This window comes from Haematobia irritans, chromosome 5 (assembly GCF_050003625.1).
Source record: "Haematobia irritans isolate KBUSLIRL chromosome 5, ASM5000362v1, whole genome shotgun sequence".
Taxonomy (NCBI): Eukaryota; Metazoa; Arthropoda; class Insecta; order Diptera; family Muscidae; genus Haematobia; species Haematobia irritans.
The window spans coordinates 170,717,014-170,742,045 of record NC_134401.1 but is presented as its reverse complement, the minus strand read 5'-3'; the positions used below and the strand labels follow the sequence as shown (position 1 = coordinate 170,742,045).

The following is a 25,032-nucleotide window of genomic DNA, read 5'->3' as shown; positions in this document are numbered from 1 at the left end:
TCGCCATTCACCGTAACGTTGCGTCCAACAGCATCTTTGAAAAAATACGGTCCAATGATTCCACCAGCGTACAAACCACACCAAACAGTGCATTTTTCGGGATGCATGGGCAGTTCTTGAACGGCTTCTGGTTGCTCTTCACTCCAAATGCGGCAATTTTGCTTATTTACGTAGCCATTCAACCAGAAATGAGCCTCATCGCTGAACAAAATTTGTCGATAAAAAAGCGGACGTTGTGGCAGATCGTAAGTCTATTCATGATGAAATGTCAAAGCATACTGAGCATCTTTCTCTTTGACACCATGTCTGAAATCCCACGTGATCTGTCAAATACTAATGCATGAAAATCCTAACCTCAAAAGAATCACCCTTTATATGTTTTTCTGATTTCGACAAAAATGGTCAAAATACCAACATTTTCCTTGTAAAGTCGCCACTGCTTAGTCGAAAAGTTGTAAAAATGACTCTAATTTTCCTAAACTTCTAATACATATATATCGAGCGATAAATCATAAATAAACTTTTGCGAAGTTTCCTTAAAATTGCTTCAGATTTAAATGTTTCCCATATTTTTTTACTAACATTGTGTTCCTGCCGAATTTAATTTTGAGTCTATAGATTTTGTAGAAATCTATCAAATTCTGTCCCGATCTTTATATATAGCCCCCAAAACATTTGATATGGCACCGAAAATTTAGATCTACAAAGTGGTGCAGGGTATAATATAGTCGGCCCCGCCAGACTTTAGACTTTCCTTACTTGTCCGCTTAATGAAAGCTGTACCGCTGAGTCGATTTGATATTATTAGGGAGCAAAAACCGAGTACCTGTATTCAAAATATCGAACTCCATTTTTGGATATCTGATAACTCGCCCTAATAATCCGATTTACTCAATGTCCTATATGTCCTACGAGGAGTTAGAGTACAACTACCTCTACTAAATTCGTTCCAAATACCAATGGAACTAATTACTTCCAATCACTAATCACTCGCTGTTTTCTGCGTTTGATGATGGTATAAAAAGTGGAAACGTTTTGGATACATTTTTTCAGTGTATTTTCTAAAAAACCCTCATAGTAATCTAAACGCTTTAGACAAAATAATTCCGAGTATAATAAAAACGGAAAACAAAGCAAGTTAAACGCCTTTTTAATCCTATGACTGTAATTTACAAAATTTCTTGTTCAAGCGAAAATCGATTGTCTCACGCCATATCCTCGGTCGACAGCCACTTCAATTAAAAAGTCTTACTCAGCCAGAAAGGATTATCAAAAAACACCTGTGGCCATAGAAACATACACACGCAAACACACATACTGAGAATAATCAACATTTTTGTAAATAGGTGTGAGTTTGTGTGTGTGAGTTTGTAGGTGAGGCAATAGTACCCTAGTCAGTACAAAAGTTTATTTTGTACAATCCTTGTATGTACAGGACACTAACAACAAAGAGAGGGGGAGGGGGAACAATGCGTGTTAATTGCGGTTAGTGTTTCGTTGTTTTTGCCAATCTAAAAGTTTTTGTTTTTGGTAGATGGAGAGGGCGAAAGTTGTTGTTTTTTTTTTGTGAACTACAATTCTTTTAGTCCTTTTTTCTGCTGTCATCATTCGGGGCAAAAATTAACCAACAAAAACTAATGCGTGTTGAGAGACGTTATTACTGACTGGCAAATGGCCTATTCTCTTGTGCATTGCCTGCCATCATATGCAGAAGTGAGTAAATAAAATTAGGTAGACCACGACAACAAACTAAAATAAAACTAAAAACTACAAAAATTATCATAACGCAAAAGGTAGAACAACACCAAATGCAGATTTAATAGTAACTAAAAGGGGTCATAAGCACGGTTGCCACAGTTGGTAGAATTCTATCAAAAATGGTAGATTTTTTACTGTTTGGTAGAATGGTAGAATTCTTGCTGTTTTGGTAGATTTTGCAAAATATTCCTTTCCAATTATTCATGAATTTTCTATAGAATTAAAATTATGACAAAATTGCCTACAGAAATAAAATTATAACAAAATTTTCTATAGAAATAAAGTTTTAACAAAATTTTCTATAGAAATAAGATTTTGACAAAAATTTTCTATAGAAAAAAAAATTTGACAAACATTTTCTATAGAAATAAAATGTTGACGAAATTTTCTATAGAAATAAAATATTGACAAAATATTCTATGGAAATAAAATTTTGACAAAATTTTCTACAGATATAATATTTTGACAAAATTTTCTATAGAAATAAAATTATGACAAAATTGTCTATAGAAATAACATTTTGACAAAATTTTCTATATAAATAAAAGTTTGACAAAATTTTCTACAGATATAAAATTTGGACAAAATTTTCTATAGAAATTGAATTTTGAGAAAATTTTCTATAGAAATAAAATTTTGAGAATATTTTCTATAGAATCAATTTTGACAAAATTCTTTATAGAAATGAAAATTTCATTCGTTTTGTTTTGTTATTGTTGGTTTTGTTCTTTAAGCATTGTTGTTGTTTTTTTTTGTTTATTTCAGCTTAAAATAATGCATTGACTAAACTACAAGCGAACCTTAACCAACAGAGGAAAAGAATGTTTGTCAAATTTATTTGGACAAAGCCCTATAGACTGCAAGATGGTTGGATGGACGCACGTTTCGGAATTACCACATACCTCATTAGCATCCTCTACTTGCAGCAAAACTATCAACCAATTATTAGAATAAATTCAGGCAGTTCATTAAACCCAGCAATGAACCACACTTGAACCTTCCGATAAAAGGTTTTGCATGATAGCCTTATATAGGCTTATGCCGAAATAAATTCGTACAAACATATCTCTTTTCCTATGCCACTGTCAAATCATCGATTTGAGTGCAGTTGGGGTTTGTTTTGAGCAAATTTTGGCTGGGTTTGTTTTGACAAAATTTTCTATAGAAATAAAATTTTGACAAAATTTTCTACAGAAATAAAATTTTGACAAAATTTTCTATAGAAATAAAATTTTGACAAAATTTTCTATAGTAATAAAATTATGACAAAATTCTCTATAGAAATAAAATTATGACAAAATTTTCTATAGAAATGAAATTTTGACAACATTTTCTATAGAAATAAAATTTTGACAAAATTTTCTATAGTAATAAAATTTTGAGAAAATTTTCTATGGAAATACAATTTTGAGAACATTTTCAAAATTTTCTATAGAAATAAAAATTTCATTTCTATAGACATTAAACTTTGAAAGATAGAAATAAGATTTTGACAAAAATTTTCTATAGAAAAAAAATTTTGACAAAAATTTTCTATAGAAATAAAATTTTGACAAAATTTTCTATAGAAATAAAATGTTGACGAAATTTTCTATAGAAATAAAATATTGACAAAATTTTCTATAGAAAAAAAATTTTGACAAAATTTTCTATAGAAATAAAATTTTGACAAAATTTTCTATAAAAATAAAAGTTTGACAAAACTTTCTACAGATATAAAATTTAGACAAAATTTTCTATAGAAATAAAATTTTGACAAAATTTTCTATAGAAATAAAATTTTGACAAAATTTTCTATAGATATAATTTTGACAAAATTTTCTATAGAAATTAAATTTTGACAAAATTTTCTATAGAAATAAAATTATGACAAAATTCTTTATAGAAATGAAATTTTGACAAAATTTTCTATAGAAACAAAATTTTGACAAAATTTTCTATAGTAATAAAATTATGACAAAATTCTCTATAGAAATAAAATTATGACAAAATTTTCTACAGAAATAAATTTTTGACAAAATTTTCTGTAGAAATAAAATTTTGGCGAAATTTTCTATAAAAATAAAGTTTTGACAAAATTTTCTATAGAAATAAAATTTTGACAAAATTTTCTATAGAAATAAAATTTTGGCAAAATTTTTTACAGAAATAAAATCTTTACAAAATTTTCTATAGAAATAAAATTTTGACAAAATTTTCTATAGAAATAAAATTATGGCAAAATTTTTTTTGGTAGATTATTTTTGGCTCGAGTGGCAATCGTGGTCATAAGCCCACGTTCACCCATTGCCCATCACCATCAAGGTGAATGGTCAACGGTAGCTTGGAAAATGATGTAAGGCGGCCATAGATAAAAAAAATGCTAGCTCTACTCCACCACACTGAAAAAAACATGTGCGGTTCCAAAGATTTTGTCTTTACTTTAACAATTTTGGTATTGATTCCGAGCCAAAGAAGCGGAGAATTCAAGTAAGGATACTTTTAAGACATAATTCTCTTTTAAATTTGGGGTTTGTGTACTTGCTTCTAGGAAGAAAATTTTAATTTTTCGTTTTTTTAGCTTTTTTTCATATGTTATCAAAGTCGTTTAAAAACGAGTTAACGACAACTTTATTTTCCAAATTCAGACTCGACTTTCAGTAGAAATTATGCTATGTTTCAAATCAAAAAACGTCTTTAAAATAAAGTTTTGAAAAACATGTCCTATTTTTGAATGATTTTTTGCTTTGTAGTCAAGATGCAAAAAGACAACAAATTTAAAGACAATTTCATTAAGTTTAAAGAATTTTTCTGAATTATTAAAGTCAAGTTGACCTTACCCCAAAAAATTTTTCTTTCATGTTATATACCCATTTTTAAGTCAAATCGCTTAATTATAAGGATAACACGACTTCATTGAAAAGTTTATCTACTTTTGGACAAAGAAACAAAAACTTTGTATTAGAGAAATGCGTCTTCTGTGCTAAGCTAAATTTGCATTCGTATTTTAAGGACATGAAATCTTTGGCCTCACCACAATATTTTTTTCAGTGCAGAATACAATACAACTTACCCATATCACAACTTGATCATCGCCTCGTCCTGCTTTCTGGCGCCAAAGTGGTACGGTTCGACCCTCATTTGATACGAACACGGCATAGCATTTGGAGAGTTCATCGATACGTGTTTTCTTCACTTGTTCACAAAGCTTCCACACATTCTCTTCGCTGCAATGGGAGAAGAAAAGAACAAAAAAAAAAACATGGACATGAAACATAATCAGACATTGGTAAGGAGAAAATCCACTGAGCTATATCCATAGAATTCAGCGTTTATAAATATAGAAGCAGTAGCAGTAACAAAAATCCTAAATCATAAAAAAATCTATCTAACAGCAAAAGAAACTAAATTCAAATGCATTTTATATGTTCACTCGTCTTTTTCCCCCGGACCCTCAATATTTCAATGTATTAATGTCTTTACTGTGACACAAATACCGTAAAATCGGATAAAGTAAAACATTACAACTGTGGAAGAAATGGAGGGGAACATATGAGAATTTAGAATTTAAGATTTCAATATGATAAGTTCAGATTTTATATGATAAGTTCAAGGATTTTTTGCCACCATATTAGTGCCATCACAATATAAATTAATTTAGAATTTTGTTTTGGACAAGATTTTGGATACTAATTTAATTTTAAGAAAGTCTGTTATTCACTCTCAGTCAACGTTACCGTTAAAAACACATGCAATAAAAGGTGACACACTGATTTTATAAAGAAAAAATACGAGTTAATTGAATTTGTATAAGATTTGGTATCAATGAGGTTAGTGACCGGTTTCTCATCCTTCGATGGAAGGATTTACCACTGTTAGTGACATTTTTTTGTGCAATCAGCTATCTTGTCGTACCCATTTTGGTTTTATTTAAAACGTATGGAAGGGCCCACATCCACATTTTTTTATCTTTTTTTATTTAGAAAAATATCTACCTTATTTTATATTAGTTTTGTTATGATTTCTAGAGCTTCTAGTCTAGGATTCCGATGTCATGAGTTTAAGTAAATAAAATATTATTTATTTCATATTTTTATCCTACGTTTCGATGGGGATTTCCATTTTCCTCAGAGATTCACTTTATTGAACTCTGGCATCGGTACACGCAAAAAAATAATTCTTTCCTCCCAAACGAAATTTTAGACAAACAAAGTTCGTTTCTCATTTGCTTTTCGCTGTAAGGAAGTGTATTTGGAAGAAAAGTATATACTTTTTGTGATAAACGTTTATTCTTTTCCAGGATGTAAAAACAATTTCATAAAGACTAGCTCAAAAAAAAAAACATTATTTTCTTGCTAATTCCATTGTCCCTCACATCCACGAGGATTTTTAGTTCTTAACACCTTTTCCTGTAATACCAACAATGTAGAAGAAATTATACGATTTTATAAATTTTTAAAATTTTTTTACCTTTCGCCTGGACGGAGAATCGAACCGCGGACCATGTACTTTGTAAGCCAACACACTAACCACTGAGCTATGTACCTGTTATGGTCATCAATAGATAAATATCCATATAAGTTATATCTATATAGCATAGCTTGCGGCGCCCACGAACCGAATAAACAAAGTTCATTTAACAGAAACAAACATTTAGTTTGGCACCGTGGATCAGTGGTTGCTACGTCCGACTTGCATGCCAAGGGTCGTGGGTTCGATCCCTGCTTCGACAAAGTTTTTTTTTGTTTTTTTGTTTTTTTTTTTACATATATTCCAGATAGGTTCGGAAGATTCCGAAAAAATGTTCATTATTACATTGTAGTATATTAAATTTTGAACTGTAAAATGTGTCTTATTAAAGACTAAAAGTCAGAAAAGAACAGTGTTTGATATAAACGAAATGGACTGCGTTGCTGTTTCAAAAATAACTTTTTTTATTGAAAAAATAAAAATTTTGTAACAAACGAATTTTTTTGGTGATAAAAGTTTAAAATTTTCGAAGCAATTCAAAAAACTTTAACAAAAGAAAAACGTTTTCGGTACACGTTTTTCAAACGTTTTTTTTCTTTGCGTGTATGCTCTCTGATGTTGGTACAATGCAACCTCTTAATAGTGGACACCCACGGTCGCCTAAATTTTATCCGCATCGGAAATCAATATGCCAAAGTGTTACAAACAGAATGACAAACTTATTATATAAAAAATTAAAAATTTCATCACCGTATATTTGCCCGTTTTAAACGAAAAATCAATTGAAAATAAAAAAAAAAACACTGAAAACAAAAATAAAATTTTCATTCACGTAGAGTGAACTCTATTCCACATCTTCATCGGATCCCTTTTTGAGCGAACTACTCACATTGGTAAAGTCGTTTTTCGATTCGTTGAGAACGAGCTTTAAAAAACCCCCAAAAATGTCCAACAAAATTCCAAACAAAATATTTACACAATATTTAAATTATAGTGTATCGTGCTCCCCGCTGTTCAATAGTCTCTAAATAAATTGACTATCCATGTGGCCATAGATAACAGATTCATACAATTTCATAACAAACAAAACACAAATGCAAGCACACATCCATAAAATTGAGCCAACGAAATCAATTCATTAAATAATCCTTTTTATTTAAACAATGGTTCCATTCTCTCGATAACATTCGTAATTTATATACATGAACACGTACATGCATACATACATACACACACATTAATATTTGGTATTGTAGTTTAACGTTAGTGTGAAATTTGCATTTCGTATCCCTAATTCGCCAATCTAAAAAACTATACCACCATTGCGTATGAGTGCTGTGAAGCACTTGCTTGTGAATCATACGCCACAGTGTATCCGACTATGTTTTGGCATAGCCCCCATATATGTTAGACCGATATCCCGATTTGATTTCTTGGGCTTCTAGGCACCACAAATTATGTCCGATTTGCCTGAAATTCAAAATGTAGAGGTACTGTAGGTCCACAAATAGGTGAGCCAAATATGATGTTTTTTTTTAAGCCTGGTATATCCACTATACCGTCTATTCAGTACTTTGTGATACCACAACCAGTGTTGCCAGTATTGGGGGTTTTTCCCCAAATTGGGGATATTTTTTAGTAAATGGGGATGAAGTTTTTGAGATGGGGACTTGGGGAATTTCCATAAATTTGGGGACTTTTCTGGGGATTTTATTCGAGAAATTGGTTTAATCGTTTTTAACAATAATATTATTATTTCTAAAGGAAATTTTGCCAAAATTCTATTTCTGTAGACCATTTTGCCAAAATTTTATTTCTATAGAAAGTTTTCCAAAATTCTATTTCTATAGACCATTTTGTTAAAATTTTATTTCTATAGCAAATTTTGTTAAAATTTTATTTCTATAGAAAATTTTGTCAAAATTTTATTTCTATATAGAAAATTTCTCAAAATTATTTCCATATTGAAAATGTTGTCAAAATTGTATTTCTATATAGAACATTTTTGAACAATGACAAGGGACTAAGGGACCGATAACGAACGGCTTTAATATTGCGGTGAAATCACTTAGAGAAGCTTTTCCAGTGCCGAAAAAAAACTTCTCGTCTAAGCGTGCAAGAAAATCCAATGAAATATTGCTTTTGCTATATTGCTATAACAAAACATGGGCCAATACACACCATATTCAGCACATGGACTTATGGGCCATCCTTAGATATGAACTATATACCAATATATCGATGTGTTACAAACGGATTAGCAAAACTATTATATCCCCATCACCATCCTATGGTGAGCGGTATAAAAATCTGATAGAGTAATCTTCGTGAACCACCTTTCATTTTGTTTTGCTGGGTTAGTTTCTCATTCGCTATTCAAATATAGTTCTGATCAATATTATTTACACAGGTTGTTGTTCCTATCTTGTACACAATTCCAATTATGATGTATTGCTTTTAGAGAGCTTGTTTTTTGTTTTTGTATTTTATGAACATATACATTTTGTTGTTGTCGTTTTTATCGGTCTGTGTCTGTTTTCAGTTTAATCGGAAAAAAGGGGTATAATTTGTCAAAAACAAAAAATATAGTCCAACGTTGTAGAGTTTAAAAAAGAGTAACGGACACGAAAGCCATAGTTTGAACAACGAAAGGAGCAAATGTTAGATGACCAATCACTACCTTAACACATATGTTGCATTTTAACTTTATTGTTTTGACATTAGGTGTGTTCAACACACACTCACACATATAGATTCTTATACAAGCTCACCGGAGACCCTAGATGTATGTGCATAAAAACCCATTTATATTTTGTTTAGAATAAAGAGAAGAGAAAAAAATTATTCCATACACTAGCATGATTTGTATGAGTCTGTATTTCTTTCACTTGCGTGTATGATATGTACAAATATTAAAACTCGTAAATTTTCCATAAAATTTCTTTTCAAAAAAAAGGGGAAAAAACTCCGTTGGTTAGTCATTGTTTCGTGTTTGTCGGTTAAGAGTCGCCTTTTTTTTTGATATTATTATTACTGGTCTTTTTCTCTCTCTTTGTAAGGGTCTTTCCATAGCATTTTCGTATGGGTCCACTGGGAATGAGGTCAGCATATAGACTGGCCCTTCACATATTCACAAATATATATGTAAGTGTGTCTGTATATACATAGTTACTGTAAGTACATAGTATATGTGTGAACTCACACTTACGCTTCCGAAAAAGAACAAAACTATTAACAAAAAAAAAAGTTAAAGTACACAAACAATTTTTTTCCGCATGAATAATATTGCAATTGTAAGCCTACATATATAAATGGAAGACAGTGGTTCTGTGAATTATCCTGGGTAACTATGTACCCAGGGAAAAGGCAGTGGTATTTATTGCGAGAGTTCGGGACTACAGAGTCATATAACCTGGGCAGCGGATGCAGCATATTTCCGGCGGAAAAAGTTTCAGAAGTCTTGTTGATGAGGCCTATATTCAGAAGCGATATCAGCTTCTTCATCGACAGTCAGGCAACATGAAAGGCCTTGGGTAATCCGAATATAACGTCAAAGGTATTCTGCCGCTGTCAGAGAGAGCTGTATTACCCTGTGCTGGGTACCAGGACATTATGAAATAATGGGCAGATGTCTTCCTCTGCGGGCTGCGAGCAAACCAAATTAATATGGAACGACAAGAATATTAAGAACTCTGCATTTCAAATGGCGACACATAGAGGGGATTTGAGATCAATAATAGGCATCGTGACAGAATATAACACAGTTGCAAACCAAAAGGTAAGCAATGGCTCCGGAGGCTACGAAAGACTGTTCTCTTTTTTATTTCAGGATATTACTGATGTACGGGACGGACTGTGATCTAAAAATGGTGAAGGGGGTATAATAAGTTTGTCATTCCGTTTGTAACACATCGAAATTTTAATTTCTCTCTATATAAAATTTATATAAATTTTTGATCAGGGAGAAATTCCAAGATAGTATAACCATATCCGTCTGTCTGTTAGTTATAATCACGTTATAGCCTTCAATAATGACGCAATCGTCATATTGAAATTTGGCACAGATTTGTCTGCAAGCAGGTCAAGTTCGAAAGTGGGCTATGTCGGTTTTCATATAGCCCCCAATTTTATTTTTCGAACATTTGGTAGACAATCAATGTTCTCCTGGTGTTGTGTTTTGAAATCTTGATCTTGATCTTATTGGAGTTCGCAAGCTGGTATGACAATACATTTTATATTTTTTTTTAAGGGATTACCGATATTCTACAGCAGAGCCTATTTCTTTATTATTATTATTTTTTTTTCATAAAAACTTGACAAACATTTATTGGGGATTTTTGTGAGGAATTTTGATTTAAATTGGGGATTTTTTGGGAATGAAAGTGTCTTAATTTGGGGAGAAGAGCCAGAAAAATATTGGCAACACTGCTTTCTAGCAAAAAAACGCATCGCCAAAGAAGTAGTGGAAATGTTCTTTTTAGATGCAAAGTTGGCGCAGAAGCGATGAATTTTACATGGACTTGTCATAGAACGGATGTCCACCATTCCAACAGCAGTTGCACTGAATATGCATCACTTCTTAAGGTGAGATCCGAATTCAGTGTTTTGGATGTGAATTAAAAACAAGTATATACGGCCGTAAGTTCGGCCAGGCCGAATCTTATGTACCCTCCACCATGGATTGCGTAGAAACTTCTTCTGTGGATGACGAAAGACTGTCATCCAGGAATTTCAACTCACTCGGATGAAATTTGCTCCTTCCTCCAAGAGGCTCCAAAACCAAATCTCGGGATTGGTTTATATGGGGGCTATAAATGATTATGGACTGATATGGACCACTTTTGGCATGGTTGTTAAATATCATATACTAACACCACGTACCAAATTTCAATCAGATCAAATGAATTTTGCTTCTCCAAAAGGCACCGGAGGTCAAATCTGGCGATCGGTTTATATGGGAGCTACATATAATTATGGACTGATAGGAACCAATTCCTGCATGGTTGCTGGATACCATACACTAACATCACGTACCAAATTTCAACCGAATGGGAAGAATTTTGCTCTTCCAAGGTGCTTCGGAGGTCAAATCTGGTGATCGGTTTATATGGGGCCTATATATAATTATGGACCGATATCGACCAATTTTTGCATGAGGGTTTGATGCCATATATTAAAATCACGTACCAAATTTCAACTGAATCAGATGAATTTTGGTCTTCCAAGAGGCTCCGGAGTTCAAATCTGGTGATCGGTTTATATGGGGGCTATATATAATTATGGACCGATATGGACCAATTTTTGCATGGTCATTAGAGACCATATACTAACATCATGTACCAAATTACAGCCGGATAGGATGAAATTTGTTTCTCTTAGAGGCTCTGCAAGCCAAATCGGGGGATCGGTTTATATGGGGGCTATATATAATTATGGGCCGATGTGGACCAATTTTTGCATGGTTGTTAGAGCCCATATACTAACACCATGTACCAAATTTCCGCCGGATCGGATGAAATTTGCTTCTCTTAGAGGCTCCGCAAGCCAAATCGGGGGATCGGTTTATATGGGGGCTATATATAATTATAGACCGATGTGAACCAATTTTTGCATGGTTGTTAGAGACCATATACTAACACCATGTACCAAATTTCAGCCGGATCGGATGAAATTTGCTTCTCTTAGAGGCCTCGCAAGCCAAATTTGGGGGTCCGTTCATATGGGGGCTATACGTAAAAGTGGACCGATATGGCCCATTTGCAATACCATCTGACCTACATCAATAACAACTACTTGTGCCAAGTTTCAAGTCGATAGCTTGTTTCGTTCGGAAGTTAGCGTGATTTCAACAGACGGACGGACGGACATGCTTAGATCGACTCAGAATTTCACCACGACCCAGAATATATATACTTTATGGGGTCTTAGATCAATATTTCGATGTGTTACAAACGAAATGACAAAGTTAATATACCTCCTATGGTGGAGGGTATAAAAATGTGATATTTTGTAACATAAATAATTTTTATATTTTTTTTTTATAAGAATTTGATTTCAAATATTTTCAAATTTTGTTTTGTAGAATGCATTATGCATTTCTTTTGACAAAATTTAAATAATTCGTACCATTTTATTCTTCCTTTGTTTTGAAAAAAAGTTAAATTATGGAAAAATTGAATTAATAGGACTTCCTGTGTAGTAGGTAGTGGTAGTGCTTTTAACACTTCCAACTTTAATTTTTTTTTCACTGGGCTCTTCAGCGTTTAGCCATCTCAAGTTTTATCCGATTTGCCCGAAATCAAAAAAAAAAAAAATGGAAGAGCTTTTAAAGTTGTGCCTTTATAACAACTTTCATTTTTTTGCTGGGTTCTTCAGTGTCTTGACATCTCACGTTTTATCCGATTTGCCTGAAATTCAAAACCTAAAGGTAGTTTATATTTAGCAAATATGGTGTGTCCATGTTAAACCCTTATATAAAGGGTGGTTAAATTGTAAGGGCCGATGTTGAATGTGAACCACACCTAAACGCCAAGTTTTTTCCGAATTTTATTTGACATTTTCCTATTTCAGACTTACTCAATTTGAACCAATCAATTTCTTGTAAAGCAAATGACAGTTGAAATCTGGTTAATGTGGAAGTGTAATGTGAATGAGGTATTTCATAGTTCTGATCCTTTTGCTCAAAATGGTGAAAATCAATCTAGGGAGGGATTTTTGCGCCTCTATGTCATGCTGTATCACTACATTCATTTATACTCTAATATTTCTTGTATATTTTAATCCCAAATCCCTTTAAGATTACAGAAATGATCGGTGTTCTAAAAAAAGAATCGAGTTTACGAGTCGAATAATGTATTTGTAAGAAATATTCCCTTTTTTATTATAAAATTTTCAGTACCGCCTAAAAGTATGCTAAGAAAATTCTGCATTAGTAAATTCAAGTTAATCTCCTGAATATTAAATTTGAAAGAATGGTTACCAGTGAAGTTGAGATGTAATGATGGTTGGATTAGTGTGTATCTAAATTAAAAAAAAAAAATATATATTAGAAAAAAAGAATGTCACCTTTTTAAAATGAGTGTGCCACCTTTTATGATGAATGACACCTTTTGTGCCACTTTTTAAGTAACGCTTATTTGGGTAACAACTGCAATAAAGTTATTTTCACAGTGGGGATCATGGTATCTACTCGCACATCATCTGCGTACCGCTTGCCTTTCCACATTAAATGTGAAGAATGTGGTAATGTGGTGGTTGTTTCTTTTCGACATTTTCTATGATGACATATGACACATTATATGACAGACCCATTTACTGACCACCACCCTGAAGATACTCTTTAAGAGATCATGTACATTCCATAATTGGCAACGCTAAAAATTAGCTAAAAGCACTGTACATTGGATTGCTCAATGTTTGGGAATAGTTTCCCATGTAAAGGTGGGATATATGGTGAAGTGTATGACGGTACATGTTAATCTAGGTGGCACACCAATGGATATGATGATATACCAACCTGTCCAAAAAACTTTAGTACGGATTATATCAGGTAGTTAAATGTTATTATTATTATTGTTATTGCAATGAAAATAAACAAGAACAAAACACACAGGAAAAACATTATCCAAAGCTTTTATGTTGGGTGGAGCAGGAGGAGGAGAAGGTGGAAGAGCCCACATGCCTTGTCCACAAAAACCCTAGATACCACCACTCGGCAGTCATCATCAACACCTTTATCAAAATGTCCACTTTGGGTTTCAAGCCACTACCATGGGGTTTTGTAAATTCACCAAAATGTGCACACTTACACACACACACGCTCCTAGAGTGTGTGTGACTGAGTTTTATGCATTCTCTGAGTTTACATTCTTACATACGAGTACATATGTATGTGTTTGTGTGTAGATGACTGTTAATGTTGGTCTGAATTTCGGGGAGTTGATATGGGTTTCAGGGGCTAGGTTTGTTATTCTCACGTGACCAACAACGAATGCCAAATGTGTTTGAGTGGACATCGAGGATACTCGTGTGTGCATATTGCCCTGCTACTATGGGTTTTGTAGGGGGGAGGGAGGGAGTGGGTGGCTGGATTGTTTGTGTCTGTGGTCAGTCACATCAACATCAAGCAAATGGCAAGCAACAACGTGTTGGCCATCAAAGGATACAACACGTAACGGCATATCAGCGTCCAACACCAACACTCACCTGTATGGTATCCTCAAATATACAGCAACAAAAACAACAACAACAAGTTCATAACAAAAACAAGCAACAAGCAAAGTGAATACAGACAGCACCATTCCTGAGCCATGACACAAACATCCAAACTTACGACCATCGTCTAACGGACTCAGTCACTTGCTCATATCAAAAGTGGCATCAGTGGCATGGCTTTGCAACGGGAAGCAAGAGCAATAGACGCCCATTTCACGTTGGCACGAAATGCCAGCAATCATCTTGATAATTTATTAGCCGACTAAAACTGCTATTTGGTGGCCACAATTGCTATGCCAGCCAGTTACATTTGGGACTCGAAACATCAAGAGGCAATGAAAAGCTACCGACCAACATCAATACCACACTACAACACCACCACTCAACCCAGCAAACTATGGGTCCTTGCATTAGCCATTTAACAAACTTGGATAAACTTACAGAGTTTAATTTTAAGGTGTTAAATTCGAATTAAACGATTTTTGGCTAACAAGAAAAATATTTTTTTAAAATAAACTACATGTTTACTCCGAAATCAATACCAAAAAATATTTTATTAGTCTACACATCAAACACCAAGAGACAATTGCAACAAGTTGGAGAGGGGTAAAACGATGACAGGGCTAAAATATTAGACTCATACCATACCCAGAGAAGGAGTATGATCACCTTCTAGAGCAAAACGATATTTTTGGACGGTGAACATGTAAAATATTTGTCGCCACCATGTTATTTTGTCTGACATTATGCATCTGATTTCGACAACCAATTTATGTTTGGCGTGTAAACAAAATGTTTGCGCGAAAAATTTTTGTTTTTTCCCCCATCCAAAAATAATATTTCCTGTAGGAGGTTACCATATTCCATATCTGCCTGCAGTGTTGCCAATTTGGCTTTTTTCCATGCTAACTTTGGCGTTTTTGAAAAACTCATTTCATGACAGGCGTTGATATGGGAAAAACTGCTTTGCTGCTAGAATGGGGGTTTTCACATTAATAATAATTTCCGCTATGACTTTTGATACAAAAATATTTAGCGCATTTGTTGTTTTTAGCTTTTTTGGGGAAAATCTAATGGTTTTTAGTGAAACAATTCTGGCAACGCTGACTGATACCCTGCAAATTGGAAGAAAGAACGTCTCAAACTATCCAAATGGTCATTCACTGGGCTTCAATATCCGAATATGGACTGAGACTACGGTTGCCACTCGAGCTAAAAACAATCTACCAAAATTGGGAGAAAATATTACCAAAAAACTACAACAAAAAAATATTTTGGAAAAATTTATTTCTATAGAAAATTTTGGTGAAATTTTTATTTCTATAGAAAATTTTGTCAAAATTTTATTTCTATCAAATTATCCAAATGGTCATTCACTGGGCTTCAATATCCGAATGTGGACTGAGACCACGGTTGCCACTCGAGCTAACAATAATCTACCAAAATTGACAGAAAATTTTACAACAAAAAAAACTACAAAAAATATTTTGGAAAAAATATTTCTACAGAAAATATTGTTGAAATTTTTATTTCTATAAAAAATTTAGTCAAAATTTTATTTCTATAGAAAATTTTGTAAAAATTTTATTTCTATAGAAAATCTTGTCCAAATTTTATTTCTATAGAAAATTTTGTTGAAAATTTTATTTCTTTAGAAAATTTTGGCAAAATTTTATTTCTTTAGAAAATTTTGTCAAAATTTTATTTCTTTAGAAAATTTTGGCAAAATTTTATTTCTTTAGAAAATTTTGGCAAAATTTTATTTCTATAGAAAACTTTGGCAAAATTTTTTTTTTATAGAAAATGTTGCCAAAATTTTATTTATATAGCAAGTTTTGTCAAATTTTTATTTCTATAGAAAATTTTGTCCAAATTTTATTTCTATAGAAAATTTTGTCAAAATTGTATTTCTACAGAAAATTTTGTCAAAATTTTATTTCTATAGAAAATTTTGTTGAAAATTTTATTTCTTTAGAAAAATTAAATTTATTTAAAATTATTTCTATAGAAAATTTTGTCAAAATTTTATTTCTACAGAAAATTTTGTTGAAAATTTTATTTCTTTAGAAAATTTTGGCAAAATTTTATTTCTATAGAAAATTTTGTCAAAATTTTATATCTATAGAAAATTTTGTCAAAATTTTATTTCTGTAGCAAATTTTGTCAAAATTTTATTTCTATAGAAAATTTTGTCAAATTTTATTTTTATAGAATATTTTGTCAAAATTTTATTTTTATAGAAAATTTGGAAACTCGTTGGGGGCAGGCCCAAATGTCATGCAAAATGACATTTACATGCCTAAGATCAGATGTGTGAATATTAAGATATTCACATATCTTAATAGACCTAAAATAACATATCAAACGTAGGACTTTTCTGGACATACTTTCAGGCGTTGTATTTTTTCGAATAAAAATCAAAATTTCTAAAAAAAACATTTTTCTATATATACCTATGAATTCGCGTTTTGTTTGTTTTCAAATTATCTCTATTTCAACGAAAAACAATAATAGAATTTAACAAATCATGGAAGAACCCGTTTGACTTACTAGAGAAATATTTATTAGCATATTTTCAGGCGTCAAAGTTGAAAGTCCGCTTGATATGATTTGAGAGGGGAAATATGTCCAATATTATAGTATTGAACATTTTAGATCGATTTTATGTTAAGGCACCCTACCACATCCATAATTTTAAATTATCCGGGATCAACATTCATTAAAACTATTGCAGCAAAAAAGGAATTAAAAAGTATCAAATGATGGAAAAAATACAGTGCAAAAGAATCTAATTAAAAATTGGCACAAATGACAAAAAGGTGGCACAAAACTGTCAAAAGTATGGTATTTAGTGGCACAGAAGTATCATCGGTTGAAAAAAGTGGCACACTTGCCAGTAAAGTGGCACATTGGTAACACTGGCACCATAACAAAAAAATTCGTTTCGATTTCGTTTATATTTTCGGATTTGACTTGTCTCCAGTTAAATTAACCCCCTTTAGTACATAGAAACACCGGATTTCGAATTTGCATTAAATCAGATAATTTTCGGAGGCTGTAGCATAATGAAAATAGGAAGGCAGACGGTTATAGTTAAATGACCTTAAAATTTAATCTTTGAGTTATAATCAGAATGGCAAAATTATTAAATCCTTCACTATTAAAATCCTCAATTCAGTCCCTATTAAGAACCTAAAAAGCTTTCGTACAACAATTCAAACCTCCCTTGATTGAACATGCCAACCATCTCGGCCCACTCCACTAACCATTTCAGATAATCGATAAGTGTAACAAGGCTGGTAGCATTAGATGGATTTGAATTTTGGGCAAGGAAATATCCCATCCGTCATAAGTAGACATTCTTTTGGCTCGAAAAAGGAAACCACTTTCTTTTCATACGCCCGTACAAGCCTACTCTTCAAATCATGTGTTGCTCTTATTGGGTAAATTGAAGCAACATACACCAGCAACAAACTTCTGTTCCCAGCAATAGCGGAAGCTTATTTAGAGGAATCTAAATGTTAGATCTCAAAGTGAACGTCGTAAATTAATAGAAGGAATTTGTGTATAAAATAACACACATACACACAGAACAAATAAACATGAACATGGAGGAGGACATGACCAGCAAACCAAAATAGTCTTCCGGAAATTAGTTACGATTAAATCGAATTCAACTCCCTTATACTCCCATATTCCTAACTACATTGTCTCACCCTCCAATTGGGCTTTGGTTATAATTCTTGTAAGGAAAATATTCCCTTCTTACATTCTCACTCCTTAGGTCTTTGATAATTTTCTATTTTACTGGTACTCTTGTAGATAATTTATGCTCGCCTATAACCACATTCATATGAAGAAGAAATGAAACGAAACGAAGAAAGAAAAACAAAATAATTCCAATGGAATGAAATTTTAGGATGAGGGGGGGCAAATAAACATCCACAGCCGAATCGACAAATGGGCATATCACAATTCGACAGAGTCCATAAAAGAAAAACAAATTTTTGCTAGACAAAATGGGTCCTGGGACAACCAGAGCTTTAGCGGATGGGAGCAAAACTGCTGTCTTAAGGCCATAACATGGACTTACAAACGCCCATTCTAAGAACTTTGCTTTAAGCCTTTAATGATGTATGATTATAACACACTACTACAGATTTTAGCCAATGTTCTTTCATACTATGGGGAAAAAATAATGGATTTTTGGTGTTTATATTAACGGCTCTTTCCTCCATAAGATTTCGAGTTATTTGTTAATGTTAACAGTTAAGATATAAGGCATTGGGACCAGGGGAATAGTTTTGGAAGAAGTAGTTACTCATACATATGACTGAAAAAAAAGTTGCGAGTTCTGAGTTTCATCATTTTGCTGAGTCATATCTGATCGAGACTATTACAGATATAATATTCCAACTATGGTTCATTGGTACTAAGCAATATGAAAAAAGCTGTGAAGCATTATCACCATGGACAGGTTAGGTTAGGTTAAAGTGGCAGCCCGATTAAGATTCAAACTCACTTAGACTATTCAGTCCATTGTGATACCACATTAACTAAAAGTACCTATTACATATGGGCACTTCTAGTTTTAACCACTGAACCATCTCGATTATTTTTCTTCGCTGAACCAATTGTTCCAAAAACATTAGCAGACTGCTTAAGTTAACGTTTTCCAGATCCGCCAGTAATCTGAAGCTATATGCTCCTAAAAGTTGCTTGCGCTTTACACAAAATGCAGGACACTCACACAAGAGGTGTTTAATTGATTCTTTTTCCTCCACATGATGACAGCTCATACAATAGTCATTATACTTCGCGCCAATAGTTTTTGCAAAATCGCCTATCAGGCAGCGACCCGTTATAGCAGATATCAGGAGTGATATCTGACGTCTCGAGAACATTAGCATACCTAGTGTGCGGTTTAAGTTGAAATGGGGCCATATTTGCTTGGTGTCGTTACAACCCTTGCAATTCTCCCATCGAACATTTGCCATCATAACAGCCTTCTCACGCAGTAAGAGCTTGCAGGTAGCAAGGGGCATACCAACAAATTCTAGTTCCTCTGGAATATGTAAGGTAGTCCCTGGCCTTGCCAACTCATCCGCTACGCAGTTCCCCGGTATGTTCCTATGGCCAGGCACCCATATTAGGTGAATATTGTACTTCTCAGCCATCTCATTGAGAGATTTGCGGCAGTCGATGGCCGTTTTCGAGTTGAGGAACACAGAGTCCAAGGATTTTATTGCAGGTTGACTGTCTGAGTATATATTAATGCCCACATTTTTTGGAACATTACTTCTCAGCCAATTCGCCACCTCTCTTATTGCTAATATTTCAGCCTGAAAAACACTACAGTGATTAGGTAATCTTTTCGCTATTCGAAGTTCCAGATCATTAGAATATACTCCGAGCCCCACTTGTCCATCCAATTTGGAGCCATCAGTGTAGAAATCTATATATTCTTTATTCCCCGGGGTCTGTGTGCACCACGCCTCACTGTTGGGGATTAGAGTCTCAAACTTTTGTCGAAAAGTGGACTCGCCAAAGTGTAATCCACTACGTTAGGCACATCTGGCATTATTTTGAGGACCGAACTGTGACCGTAACTTTTTTCCGACCACAGCGATAGCTCGCGCAACCGCACAGCCGTTGTTGCAGCTGACTGTTTGGCCAAAATGTCTAGAGGCAATAGATGCAATATGACATTAAGGGAATTTGTTCCTGTCTTGCTGAATGCGCCTGAAATACACAAACACGCCATACGCTGAACTTTATCTAAACAAGTCGGTTTCTGAATTGCCGGCCACCAGACTACAACACCATATAGCACTATAGGTCTAACCACTGCCGTGTATAGCCAATGCACAATTTTTGGTTTTAGTCCCCACTTTTTTCCTATTGCCTTTTTGCACGAGTACAAAGCTACAGTTGCCTTTCTCGCCCTTTCTTCAATATTAAGCTTAAAGTTCAGCTTCCTGTCCAAAATAACGCCAATGTATTTTGCACAATCACCAAAGGGAATTTCAATACCCCCTAAGGAAATAGGCCTAACCGTGGGAGTTTTGCGATCTTTGCAGTACATGACTAATTCTGTCTTTGCAGGATTTACCCCAAGACCATTGTTTTTCGCCCATTTCTCAGTCATCCGTAGGGCTCTCTGAATAATATCCCAGATTGTGGATGGGAATTTTCCCCTGACCCATTTCTCAGTCATCCGTAAGGCTCTCTGAATAATATCCCAGATTGTGGATGGGAATTTTCCCCTGACTGCCAGAGCCACATCATCTGCGTATGCGACCACTTTTATCCTTTCTTTTTCTAGAGTAATCAGAAGGTTATTTATAGCAACATTCCAAAGAAGAGGTGATAGAACTCCTCCTTGGGGAGTGCCTCTGTTCACATACCTTTGTATGTTTGCTTGTCCTAGTGTGGCTGAAATACGTCTCTTCGTTAGCAGTTCGTCTAACAGCCTGAGTATACATGGATCAACATTCAGAGTTGTCAGTCCATTTAATATCGAGCTCGGATGGACATTATTGATAAATATCTATCATCCTCTCCAGAGTCTTAAGTAGGAATGAGGATAAGCTGATTGGTCGGAAATCCTTCGCCCTCGAGTGAGAGGCTTTTCCCGCTTTAGGTATGAAAAAGACTTTTGTTTCCCTCCACTTTCCTGGGATATATGATAAGTTGATACATCCTTTATATATCGCCGACAACCAGGGGATAATTTTGTCAGTTACTGCTTGTAACTCCGCCGGAGTAATTCCATCAGGTCCGGGGGATTTGAATGGTCCAAAGCTATTTAGCGCCCATCTTATTCTAGTTTCCGATACAATTTCCTCGACAGGAAACGACCGCTGAGCAACTGTGGCACCGCCAGTACATGGTTCAACCGTCTGATTTCCAGGAAAATGTGTGTCCAATAGTACCTCCAGCGTCTCCTCACTGGACGTTGTCCAATTGCCCTCCGATGTTTTAATGAAACCTGGAGCGGAGTTGGTGGATGCTAGAACCTTCCGTAGTCTGGAAGCCTCGGACGTATTCTCAATACTGCTGCAGTAATCATTCCAAGAGTTATGCTGAGCCTTTCTCAGTTCTCGCATGTATCCTCTCAGATTCTTCTTATAAGCGACCCAGCCCTCAGGGGCTCTGGTGGACTTTGCCTTGTTAAAGAGCTTCCTGCAGGATTTCCTCATATTACTTAATTCCGTAGACCACCATGGTGGTCAATTTTCCCCCCTTGATTCCCTCTAGGGCATGCAGCTTTCAGTGAGATGTTGAAGGCCTTAGTAATCCGCTCCACGGCGTGTTCGATATCTTGCATATTTCTCATATTTGTCTCTGTTATTTCCGGTATCATCATATTGAACGATTCCCTATACCTATTCCAGTCAGCTTTTCTAACATTTGGCGGAAATATGGTCTTGGTGATATGAACATCAAATTTGAAACTGATGTAGCGATGATCTGAAGCTGTGTTCACTTAAAACCTGCCACTCAGATATCATTTCATTCAGTTCTTGCGAGGCCAAGGTGATGTCCAAAACCTCTTGCCTGTTTTTAGTGATAAAGGTTGGGGCATCTCCCTTATTCCAAACTACCAGATTAGTAAACTCTATTAGCGACTCTCCCCTTGCATTAGTATCACTACTTCCCCATATACTATGATGTGCATTCGCATCGCATCCCATAATGAGTTTCGTCTTTGTTTTCAGTGACTCCTCTACTAAGGTCTTAACGGCATATGGAGGCATCTCCCTGTCATGTCCCATGTAGATACCCAATATTTGCATTTGGCTATTTCTAAACTGGCAACGACAGTGTCTGTATTGCACATTGAAGGAAGCAGAAACAAGTTGAGCTCGTTTTTAGCAATTATACAGGCTCGATTTACATCATTACCAGTATACTGCAATACTTTGAACCCCGGAGTACTTAATTAAGGATCCGCTTACTTCTGATTCAGACAGAGGCTTGTCCATTTCTGAATCCTTTAGCTGATCGTTTTTATATACCTTAATTTGGATATAATGAAAGCCATAACATACACGGCCCTGGGACTTTGCTAGATGTGGCAAAGACTGAGTGTTCAATATAAACACTGCATGCCGTCTTGGTCCATCCACTTCATCCAAACGGCCAACCTTCCAATCAGCTGTTGGAAGATCTGGATTGCATCGTTTCAGTCTATTTAATATAGATTCAGGGTCAGAAGGGTTTGCGGGTATCCACGCATGTGCTCTAGGTCTAGCCGGTATGTCTTTCTTCTCGACTAACTCTAGAGCAGCTCCTTCCCAAACTTCACCAATTAGTATCAGAGCAGCTTTAAAACATTCTATAGACCTCTGGTCCTCAAATGCGACTAGCTTAAATCGTCCTTGATACCAACCATCCTCTTGGTGGCGAGTCTTCCGAGTTTGATTAAAAAGTTAATTGTGAAATTAATTCTTTAATAAAAAATTAAAAAAAATTCAATCATTGACTTAATTGATTTATTAGTTTATTATTATTTAAATTGTTTATTATATTTTATTGTATTATTATATTTTAATTATTTTTCGAACAGCGCCTGTAAATATGCAACGATTTTTTTCTTTATTAAGAGCACTAGTTTCGTAAACAAAAGCAGAGCGACAAATTTGCCACTTTTTTCAAGCGGCGATTTTGTTTTGTGCCACTAAATGCCATATTTTTTCGATTTATGTGCCACCTTTATGTCATATTGCGTCACTTTTTTAATATTTTTAAATTTTGATCACAAACCCCGTTAAAATTACGCATATGTCAGTGTGCCATCTTCTATGGCGAGCGTCACTTTTTAGAAATTCTTAATTGTAACGCTGCCCTACACCCTGGAGTTCCATACTCAAAATTTTGAATAGTAAATTAGTCGAAAAATAGACCTTGGAAGATATCGAAAAGTCGAAAGTCGTCATCTCCAAGTTTAAAAATGAGAATGTGGCCGTTGTGTTTCTAAAGGAATGCCATGTGGATACACTAAGTATTGCACCTGAAAACCAAAATATTTTTTCGGATGTAGTTTAATTTCTGTCAATAAGGCTGCGTATGTTTCTGAGAGTTTTAATGATTCTCTAAGTGGTTTCAAAATATATATGAGAGTCAGTTTATTGGGTATAAAATTGAGGTCCATTAACATTAGACTTTAACCCTTGAAACCCCCTTAATTTGTGCTATATAAATTCCTAAAACTTTAATATCGTTATATTAATTTTTGTATCCTTTAGAACATTTACTTGGATGCAAAACAATTTATTGAAAGGTTCAACTCTTTTTGAAAAGGCAAAAAAAAACATGAATCTAAAAAAGCTTTAATAAAAATCACTGATCTTGGGCATTTAAGGGTTAACATCATTGACCTAAATTATGATAGGATAGAAAGATATTTCTTGTATGTACCATAGGACAAACTCCACTTACAATCATGATGCCTCCTAAATCATGGTAGTAATTGGAAATCCTGATTTGAATAGTTCTGAAATCTTTAAATTGTAACAGATATATGTGAACTGATTGCCTGAGGCCAATTTAACCTAAATAACCCCAACTTTGGTATGTATAAGAAAATCATTTTATAGATAATTCTTATCATTATTTTTTTTTCTTCAAGAATATGTTATCCTTAAGGTTTATATGTTTTGTATTAAATGTTCAACTTCATGATTCATTAAATGTACAAAAGTATTAACCATAAACATAAGAAAGATATCTCTCCGCAATGTCCTTCAATGAAGGAAGGATACAACACACACACACACACATCAGAAGTTCCAAAAGGACAAGAATATTAAAACAAAAAAAAAACAAAAACTTTGGTGTGTGCCAAAAGTTATGACAATGAATTTTTGCCAATTTCATGGAATTGTCATAATGTTAAAGCTTTATTTATAACATTATGCCAGTAGCGTAATAATTTTTATACATTTCCAGTGTATAAGGCTTTTTCCAAAGACCAAAAAAAGAAAATAAACGAAAATTTTCCCACTTGAATGCTAGGAGTCTGTTTGGGTCATCAATATAAGATTTAAAGACAACAGTGAATGGTCGTTAAAGAAAATAATTAAAAGGATTCGATTCTCCACCACAGGATAATAATGTCCTTCAATGTAGGCGTTATTGTTTCTTTTTATTATTATACAAAATAATAAAGGACACTGGCCATGGGAGTTTATTAAATATAATAAAGATGTCATAATTCTTAAGATACCACACTGGCTTCACTTGCTACAGCCTATGACCAATATTAACTGTTAAAGACCCTAAGAAAAAACAAAAATTTCCTTTCGTCAAAGAAGTATTTAACAATTTTCGTTTTTCATATTTTTTCTGGGTCTTTTCACATAGATTAAGAGGTCAATTTCACCATGACTTCATCATTGGAGAATAGCTGGCAGGCAGTTAATCTATTGCTGTTGCTATTGAACTTGACTTGAAAAACACCAAAAAGCTGGTCGATGTTTTACAGCTATGCCTCAATGGAAGTATAACAATCGTGTCGGAATCCATAAACATTTTAAGAATCTTTCATAAATCCGCAACGCGCTCCTTTAGTCCTTAAAGTCTGTTTTTTGGTTTATACCCCAAGAG

General features: G+C 34.1%; 1 protein-coding gene across 4 annotated transcripts in view; it reads right to left on the bottom strand.

The window, feature by feature from the left end:
* The window catches only part of tun (N-terminal glutamine amidase tungus), a 100,091-nt gene that overhangs the window by 10,544 nt on the left and 64,515 nt on the right, over positions 1-25,032 (bottom strand). For all 4 annotated transcript variants that reach the window (XM_075310701.1, XM_075310704.1, XM_075310703.1 and 1 more), the window contains one exon: positions 4,811-4,964. In XM_075310701.1, the coding sequence (XP_075166816.1) occupies positions 4,811-4,964 (154 nt within the window). The remainder of the gene's footprint in view (positions 1-4,810; positions 4,965-25,032) is intronic.